This window comes from Ixodes scapularis, unplaced genomic scaffold (genome assembly GCF_016920785.2).
Source record: "Ixodes scapularis isolate PalLabHiFi unplaced genomic scaffold, ASM1692078v2 PGA_scaffold9__187_contigs__length_104089568, whole genome shotgun sequence".
Classification (NCBI taxonomy): domain Eukaryota; kingdom Metazoa; phylum Arthropoda; class Arachnida; order Ixodida; family Ixodidae; genus Ixodes; species Ixodes scapularis.
Window position 1 is genome coordinate 51,174,865 of NW_024609884.1, and position 9,684 is coordinate 51,184,548.

A 9,684-nucleotide genomic window follows, 5' to 3' on the forward strand; every position below is an offset into this window, starting at 1 on the left:
AACAGTTCCCGGTGCTATCAGCTTCGACAAGTTTTGCGATCATACAGATATAAGAAGCACGAAAAACTCCTAAAATGGCTAATCATTCGGGTGATCGCGCCCAAAGTGTGCGGTAACATGTTGCAACATGTCCAAAAACGTTCGATTAATTTTCTAAAAATACGCCCAGATCCCGTATTGGTGAGACGCGTTCCATCATGTAGTTATTTAGCATATCCATATAGCATAGGTGGCGCTCTGTTGCTTTCATCTTTTTTTCCCTTTTGGTTGCTGACGATTGATTACGTTGTCGAACCTTTTCCGAGCCACTTTCCAGAGGCCAATCTTATCTTGCTTATCATGTCCCCCCCGAGAGCCTAGTCTTCGACAATTCCAATCAGTAGTAGTCTCGTCGCCGCTGGAGTGAAAGCAGCCGAACAAGATCGGTGAGCCGGGAAGGCACAGATCGCCCTTCGCCATGCTCGCAAGTCAAACTCTATTTCCTTGCTATCGCTGGCTCTTTTTCTTTCCTGTTAGCACACGACACGTAAAATGTGTGTGTGTGTGTGTGTGTGTGTGTGTGTGTGTGTGTGTGTGCGTGTGCGTGTGCGTGCGCGCGTGCGGTGCGCGCGTGTGTGTGTTATTTTTGTTATTACTGAGTTTGAGTATGACGTATACGATATACGAGCGAACGCAAGCACTGTACGTTTGCGTAAGCGTGCGTTGACGACGCGCATACGCCAGTGTGGAGCAGGCAATAGGGAATTCTAGTAGACCGTCCCCGCAGCCCGCTAAGCACCCGGATAGCGCTCCGTAATCCGCCACAAGACCTTGAACTATGCAGACAAGGCTGGCGGCGCGCATGCGCAGCTGCGGCGTTTTCTTCGCGGACACCGTAGTGGAGGAGAAAAACGATCTACTACAACTCCCTAATGCTAACGCAAACATAAATCACTTGCGTTTGCTCCTATGCGCTATAAGCGCTATATTCACGCGTGAATTTGTCGAAGTTCTACACACATCAGAGAGTTTTAGTATTGCGTATTGAAAACGTAAGCGCTGCGTGCTCCACGCTGCGCATGCGCGTCGTCGTCATGCGCCAATCCAAGACGCAGATCTGGGCGCTTCACGCGTTAGCATTGCGTGCAGTGGGGAGTACGCAATGCTAACGGAAACGCACAGTGCTTGCGTTTGCTCGTATCCACACTCAGTGGCGTACCAACTTGTTTTGAGTGTGTGGGGGGGGGGGGGGGCAAACCAGACCCCCCCCCCCTCCCCCCAGGGCCGGGGGACGGTGCCCTTGGTACCCCTTGGGCGCCGCCGGGCTGTTTCGGGGGGGGGGGGGGGGGGGGGGGCGAAACACATGCCTTGCCCCTCCACTCTGAGAGGTGTGTGTGTGTAGGGGGGGGGGGGACAAGCGCCCCCTTGCCCCCCCCCCCCGGTTGGTACGCCCATGTCCACACTACCAAAACTTACTATTATCAAATTACAAAACGATAGCTGAGTGTCAGTCGGTTAATTCGTAATCACAAAATCCATATCCCATGAAAGGACGCGTTTCCTCGCGCGAAGTTTATGGACAATGACGGCAGTGCAATGTGCAATTTGCTCAGCCTTACCTCTGATAAGTTAAGCACACTTGAAGGTAGTTGAAAACGGCACTGTGAGGACTTCTTGTGGAGCTCCAAGAAACCGAAGAACGCGAAAATGTGAAAGCTGAATGAGGCATAAATCCCAGGCGTCTTTGATGTTCAGGCTCGAGTTTACGACTCATTTGCATTATTTTATTGTATAAATTATTTATCCGATAATGAACTAGATACTGTCTGTCTTCGATCAGGAGCTACGTTTCCGTATGTTCTCCGGCAAAAGAGCGAACCAGATGTGTGAGTAGTACGTCATTACTCTTGCAAGGTTTCTTCGTGTTTAGAGATCTAGGTCCATATGAATCTTCCAAACAAAGTAAAATTAAGTACCTGGAGATTGGTACCACTCGCTATAAATTTAGAGTTTTGTCTATTCGTACCTGTATGTGCGTACTTGTGTGTGTGGGAGAAGCTGGGAAGAGGAAATATAAAAAGTTGTTTAAACCAACTGCGTGGATCTTTACTCACTGCCTAGATTTTAAACACAAAATTTCAACACAAGCCGAAATTTTAAACGAGTCATGGATTTTTTATCGAGTTATGGTAGTATACATGTAGCCTATAGCGAAGTTCAGGCAACCATTTACTTGGCTGTTTTTTGTTTTGTTTTTTTTTTGTTTTTTTAATTTGTAACAATTTCTTTGTCACAACTCATTTTTCACAATGCGTACAAAGCGCAGATTTTGCGGCCCGCTTCACTCTCAATAAGTTTGATTGCAAACGCGTTTGTTTTGCGTATATCCTGTGGGAATAACACCAAAGCAGATCATTCTCTCTAATATCTAGAGTCCGAGAATACGAACGCAACACGTCTACGCTTCAAATTCGAACCTGTTTTTCTTCTTTTTTTTTTTTCCCCTTTTGTATTTCGGAACTTCAAAGCCATACTCTCATACTCACGATGTTAGATCTCCATCGGCACACGCAGCTCGCCTGCCTACCCTCACTGCTTATTTCGCCATTCTCTCTCTTTCTGATTTCTTACTTCGTCCGAGAGCAGAGGACAGCCCTCGTGTGCTGCATCTACCGATGTCGCCTGCATTACCTCGCACTCGTTGTCCTCTGTGCCACCATAATTGCCTTCGTGGCCGTCGCAAGACTACCTGGTGAGCTTTACTAATCCAAGTGCCGAATTCGCCTTGTGAAACAGGTTTTCTTTTGCGACCCGTACAAAGGAAACTATGCGTTCGCGCGTACTCGTGTTTGTTTTATACGCGTAACGGCCTTTCGTGTCAAAAAACGAATCCCAGACAAAAGCACATCGGACAAAAGCTCACTTGACAAAAGCTCATCGGACAGAAGCTCACCGGACAAAAGCTCACCGGACAAAAGCTCACCCATTTTTTTCACAGACCCGGACAAGAGCTCACCAGGAGAAAATTTAATGATGGTCTTAACACGAGTGCGGACAACTTAAGTGCATGCGTACGACGCTAAATTGCAGTAATTAATTAAATCTGACTGGCGCATGGTTTGTTGATTATAGTAGAAACAAGTTAATTTATCAGTTGGCTGGAAGCAGATGCAGTCCCCTACTAGCTCCAACAGTCTTGGTAGATCTCGATGTACCTGGAAGCTCTCGCAAATATTTTTAAGACGATTCTGTAGGCGCAGAGTGGTTTTTCGCACCCGCTTTACTGGGGGATCACCTCTCCGGGCTTCTGTCCATGCCCTGGCAACGAGCGTCTGATTTTGCTGTAGGCATTCAATCAGCCTCAAGACACTTAGATGTGCGTGGCCGACGAGCTTCTGGAATTCGGTATTCCATCCTTCGCAGGTGTTGTTCGTCCAGTCTTGATCTTTGAAGAGTGGCGTCGTACATATTCCACCGTTCCGGGGGGAACTCCGGTCGTCGTCGGCGCACAGTCAAGCGATGGGAAGAATTCGTTCTGGGTGCCGCCGCAGAAGGAACAGAAGCATAAAGGCCCGTTCACACTCTTGCAACCGAGTGCGACCGAGAGAGACCAAACCGGTTTTTAAGCCTTTTGCGATCTCTTAGGACCAGCTCCGCTCAGTGCATCCGGTCCCAAGAAGTCTTTCTCGGTCGTACTCGGTTGCAAGAGTGTGAACGCGCCTTAACGGAAGCGGCCGTTGACATACGTGCAATCAAAATAGTCCAGCAGGTAGCCGATGTCACCGGTAGACTTTTCCCTGATGGTTAGTCTTTGTGGAACAAGCTGTGGTGGAAGGAACGTGAGCCTATCCAAAATCCCGCACATTTTTTTTTTAATTAGTCATTTATCTGTCTTGAACTTTTCCAAAAGGCCCAACTCCCGTTCCTTCAGGATATTTTTAAAAATTCGCAACTCAATGGTTTGCATATTACAGTTTTGCTTCAGTTTCCCTTTCAAATCACCTTGGGATAATCCTTCATATCAGATATATTTATTGCGCACAATGACGGAAACAATTAAATTTTCTTAGCCATTCACTTTAAATATTACCCTGAACCACCAAAACGCCATCCATTAGTAATAAAGAGACATTGAGCCTAACATTTATGGCGCGTTAAGTGTGACATACGCACAATGAAAAAGCGAGGCCACCGAAGGGTAACTTCGCTTCTTCGGTCACTCTTCGGGTTCAGAAAATTAGCTTCACGAAGTTTCTTGGGCGTGGCACAAGGGTGCTTTGGCCTACCTTGAGTCAAGCAAGCTTGAGCTTCTCAGCTTCACTCAGTTTCGGTGACCTAAATTTTGGTCCCAAATCGTTGCTTCTCTGCCTGTTTAGGCTTAACTGTTGACATCTTTGCATGGGATGGTGTACAAGTTCTCCTAAATATGGTACAATGTCCATCCTGTCCGCACTTTATTTCAGCCCGTGTTTCGCCCGGGTAGCGAAATAAATTGAGGTGAGCTTTTGTCCGGGTTTGTCAAAAACGGGTGAGCTTTTGTCCGGTGAGCTTTTGTCCGGTGAGCTTCGGTCCGGTGAGCTTCGGTCCGGTGAGCTTTTGTGCGGTAAGCTTTTGTGCGGTGAGCTTTTGTCCGGTTACCCAAAAACAGCTTAAACCAGTCACTTAAATTGTAAGGCTAGCCTAATCACTTTCTTCACAGATTTCTATAAATACCACGACGTTTTATAACACGGGAAGCAATTTTGACAAAACCAACAAGATGTGAAACTAATTTTTAGATTCTGAGGATATAGTTCACATTTACTGTTTGTGTTGTTACCTACAAGGCTTGAGCAGGAGACTAAAAAACAGCGGCCTTGGCTTTGGTTTCTTACTATAGCAAAGATTTTGTCTTGGACAGTCACGTCAAGTTCTAGCGTGCCCGAATTATATGGTACAATTGACCACATGGATCCGCAGCAACTAATGAGCATACATGGTACAGAAGTACACAGGTTTGGCCTAGAGTTCAGTAATGGCAAGTCAGCGATCATAATTTTGAATGATCATCAATGCGAAGAGCTTACGGTCGAAACAGTCGATAAATACAAGTGCCAAGAAATATTTACGAAGGTCCAGAATTCAAAAGCATAAAATATACATAACTGGCAAGGAACACAGAAATGCAACTGTAATAGAGAATACGGCATGCACAGCGGAAATATATCATGTATGAGGCGGCAAGCGAGATTTAAAAGGCAGTTACAGTACCGAGACTGACTTTTGGAAATGCAGTTCTGTACATGAGATCGGATGTTTAAGCAATGTTAGAAATAAAGCAACGCGGAGTGGGCAGTGTAGTTCTGGGTGCACATCCGTAAAACACCGAATCAAGGGGCACATATGGTGGTAAGTGATGATCGTCATTCAAAGCTAGGGAAACTAGTGATAATATAGAATTTGAACACATATAGATAAATAGATGAGAGACGATGGGGCATGAAGGGTTTTAAAGTATTTCGGCCTGAGGAGTGTCGACACAAGATGAAGGAGGTGAACTGAAAACTCGGGTCCGAATTTCGGGGCGCGTATGAGGAATGTGGAATGTGGGTATGCATGCTAAATAAGCCTCGGGTACAGACAGATATTCAAAATGATATTGTTAGAGAACGTATATAGGACAATTCCAGAGGGAGCTCATTGTTGGTTTAGATCAGGATGGGAGTATTGCGAGCTGAGATAAATACCAGGGTATTGGACTGCCCAAGTAAGCAATCTCCGAGGAGAGATTTATAGATCCATTGGCTTACTTTTTAGATGCAGACTTGTTCCAAACTGGTTAAAACGACAAAGCTATACATCTCTGATCCACTCGAGGCTTTATTACTGTTTACTGGTGTGTGTGTGTGTGTGGGGGGGGGGGGGGGCAATCACAGGAAATAATATTAAACAATTACTTACATTACAAAAACGTGCGGTTCGCCTCATTGATAATTTTCCCCGGTTTTAATCGACTTCTTAGAGTTTTAATAAACATAAAATACTTACGGTAGACAATCTTTTTTGCCTAAAGGTGGCGATTTCAATTCATCCTCAGATTAACACTGATCCTGACATCTTTCACGAGACGTACCTACCCAAGCAAACAAATTACAACCTGAGGCACCAGCAGTTTCCATAACCAAAAATGAGAACTAATTATGATACTCAAAAATTATTCTACCAGATTGCAGTTATCCTAAACAAACATTATTGCGTGTGTGAGCTGGCCCAGGAAATCACTTCCATGTTTCATTTCAAAAAATACATAAAGGAATATTTTAATGTTGCGAGTGTGCATGCCTAATGAGTTATGTTATTAATCAGTGTGATGTTTTTAATCTTATTTGTAAGCTGAAGAGTCTTTAGCTGGGTGATATAATTTATTTCTTGACTTGTGCTGTGAGCTGGCTTTTTATTTCATTTTTCTCCCTTGATTTGTGTCCTGCTGTTGAGTGTTGTTACAGGGGTTGGGACCCAGTCAGGTGATTGTATTCGCCTTTTGTCCCAACCCACTGACAATTGTGTCAAAAATAAAATAAACAAACAAATAAACAATAGGCCGTGTCGAGAGCTTGCGGAGAAGAAAAAAAAAGAGACTGCTGAACATTTCTGACGCGTGATACTGTATTGGGGTTTCATCCTGCAGTTGCCAAAGGCAAGAGTGATTTAGCAAAAACGTTCGGCATTAGGGTAAGCGAAGGGAAAAAAACGTTTGGAATGCTGAAATAACTAAGTAGAGCGCTACCTCACTGTGGCATAAGTCTAGTGAAGATAAGTATTTTTTTTTTTTATAAAGGACGCGTACCTGGTTACAAAGAGGTGTTTCCGTTACACAAATCATAACTTTTGGAAGTATTCTTTTAAAGAAGCTTAAAGTTAAACTGTATGCAAACTGCCGCCCGATTAAAAGGTTCAGCCGTATGCATACGTACATCTATTCATTCATCCATTTTCTTTGTCTTTCTTTTATTCCCAGAAAGTCGCCCCTCGCCGAGGTTTTCCAAGATCGTCCTTTACGTCCACCCTCAAAGTCACAATGTACCGGTTTCGGGTAGCGTCTACCAAAACGGCACAGTGACGGGTACCCTGTTTGCCAAAGCTCTCAACGGCTCCAGTTCCTCCAAACTGTTCCTGACTACCGAACCTGGCCGGACCCTGACACGGCGCCAGGCGTGCGTCGTTCAGTCTGCCGCCTTGCACAATCCCACCTTCAACGTCCATCTCCTCTTGCTCAGTCATCCCAGTCAGATCCCGGTTCCTCTGGACACGCGGGAAGACTCGCTCTTCTTGAAGCCACTGAGTCGAATGAGGAATGTCCACATTTGGAACTTGCAGACAACGGACTTGTTTCTAGGCTCCTACCTCCACAGTTGGCTCGAGAGGGGTATCAGCGGACGCCCTGACCATCTAATGGACGCCATCAAGGTTCTGGTTCTCTGGAACTTTGGCGGGACGTTTCTGGACCTGGATTTCCTGGTCTTGAGATCCTTCCAGCACCACTTGGACAACTCGGTTCTCGAATACGGCGGGGGATTTCTGACAACGCGGTTCCTCTCGTTCGAGAAGGGACATCCCCTACTCGGGGTCTGGCTGAAGGACTTTAATTTGAACTACTCACCCGACGAAGTAGTAGACTTTGGAAATGTCGTGCTTACCCGAAACGTTCGAAACCTGTGCAACGTTTCTTCGTTGGACGAAGTGGGAAAGAGGCGCACTTGCAAGGTGGACGTGATCCCCGGAAAGCTCTTCTACCCGGTGCATCGCCGGGAAGCGGACGACATCTTCTCGAACGACATCTACTCGCCCGATGCCAGTCAGCACCTGATGTCTAGGACGGTGAACAGCTACGCCATCTGCCTTTGGAGTGATATTACGAGCGGCATCGCTTACAAGCGGAACTACGCACCGTCTTATGTGGCGTTTGAGAGACGACAGTGTCCAGATATTGCCAGACTGTTACCTTGCGACGACACGTTTTGTCATCCTTAATTATCGCCGCTCGCGTCCGAACAAGTCGCGTCTAGTCTGGAAACTGAACTTTTCCTAAAGAAAGAGGGCACCTAATGGTAAGGCTGAAACGGAAAAAAATTAGCACAAGTGACCGACGACAGGAGCAGTCAAATCGCGACACGCGGCGCTACTGTTCCCGAGCGCGCCGATAGCGAGAGTGCCAGTCACGAGAGTTTTAGCAGATAGTTTTTTCGCCCCGATAACGACACCCGATAACGACACCATGCATACCCATGACTGCCGGAGGCGAGAGGAGGTAACGTTATCGGAGCCAAAAAACGATCTGCTAAAACTCTACAGTCTCAACGGGGGGTGGCCGACAGAAAGCAGCCCAACCTAAAGACCGAATTTCGGAAGCTATCTTGTCCCTAAATTTTCTGCCGGCCACCCCCGCGTTGAGACCTGGACTCCGCTCATCGGTCACTTGTACTAATCTTTTTCCGCTACTACTGTACATCCGTTAGAAACGCCAAGGGAAAAGAGGTAGGAGACACAACGGGGGACAAACGTGTAACACCGAAGTGAAAACACTGCCTTTGAAGCAAACGACCGGGAGAATGGTGCAAGTCTAAAGCTGTTGCAAAAGTGCTAATTAATGTGTCCCCCTTTTGTGCACTTCAAATATATTAAAGCGCCGGAGGTGAAGTAATAAAAGTTGCTTCCTTCTTTATTCTTGCGCCGATCATAGAAGATGATAAAACCTTGAATTTCGAACCAGTGTGGCCAATTTCAAAAGCGGAAGAATCTCAGGCTCTCTAAACACAAGCGTCTTCTTGCTTTGTTTTGCTCTCTGCAGGAAGAGAGCTGGGTTAACGTGCCTCGCTATTAATCCCCGAGTGGTGTGTTATACCCCGCCACGATAAATAATAACAGTGCAATGAAAAAAAAACGGTTTCGACGAATACCGATCAATTTAATTGACCTAGGCAGTGACCACTTCTGCCGCCATTTAATTCTACCTTCCTGCACATGCGTCTGTCCAAACAGGATACTTCGAAAATCGTGAGGCGTGTCACCTTCCTTCCGAGATTTTTTTTTTTTTTTTTGGTCAAAGGTCGCTTGTGTTTCTTACGGGGGGCCTTGAACATGCATGCTCATCACGTGATTCCGGACAGCCACTGGCAAGCTCTGCTGGCTGTCGGTCAATCACTCAAGGCTTGCGCTGCTCTTCAGGTCCCGAAAACGGGAAAGGAAAGGTCTGTGTTCGAAATCTTATCCAAATATATCCGAGCTACTCCGGCGAGTCGTGTCACGTGCTAACACAGCGACGCTGGAAGCGGGTAAGTTTTCGAACGCAAATGTACAAAACCCTTGCCCTGAAGTAAGGTCGAGTGAATTTTGGAACACGGCCAAGGATTCGAGGGGCCCAGCAGAACAGATGGACAGCATTGGCAGGTGGCGTGTGACGTCCAGTCTGACGTGCAGCAAGGTCACCGAAAAGCGGAGGAAGCGAGGAGGAAAATCGTAATGTTTGCTTGGCCGGCGTCCAAACAGACATCGTACTGTCGGACGCTTCAACTTCCACGATTTTTGACAGTCCTGTTTGGGCATGAATCGGCCACTGAATAGAGAGTTTAAGTAGATCGTTCCGGATACCTCCGATACTTCCGAGAACGATACGATGGATGCGCGCGCGCAAAGGCGGCGGCGGAGTATCGGGTATCATGGTCAGAG

At 46.5% G+C, this 9,684-nt stretch overlaps 1 protein-coding gene across 1 annotated transcript; it reads left to right on the forward strand.

The window, feature by feature from the left end:
• The first annotated feature begins 387 nt into the window (after nucleotides 1-387).
• On the forward strand, nucleotides 388-8,158 carry LOC8042716 (lactosylceramide 4-alpha-galactosyltransferase). The gene is made up of 3 exons (XM_029981447.4): nucleotides 388-463; nucleotides 2,626-2,731; nucleotides 6,977-8,158. The coding sequence occupies exons 1-3, from the start codon at nucleotides 458-460 to the stop codon at nucleotides 7,987-7,989; spliced, it is 1,125 nt and encodes a 374-aa protein (XP_029837307.2). The 5' UTR covers nucleotides 388-457; the 3' UTR covers nucleotides 7,990-8,158.
• Nucleotides 8,159-9,684: the final 1,526 nt, after the last annotated feature.

Coding starts and splice junctions, on each gene's coding strand:
- LOC8042716 (XM_029981447.4), top strand. Junction 2,732..6,976: donor GGCCGTCGCAAGACTACCTG/GTGAGCTTTACT, acceptor TTTTATTCCCAG/AAAGTCGCCCCTCGCCGAGG.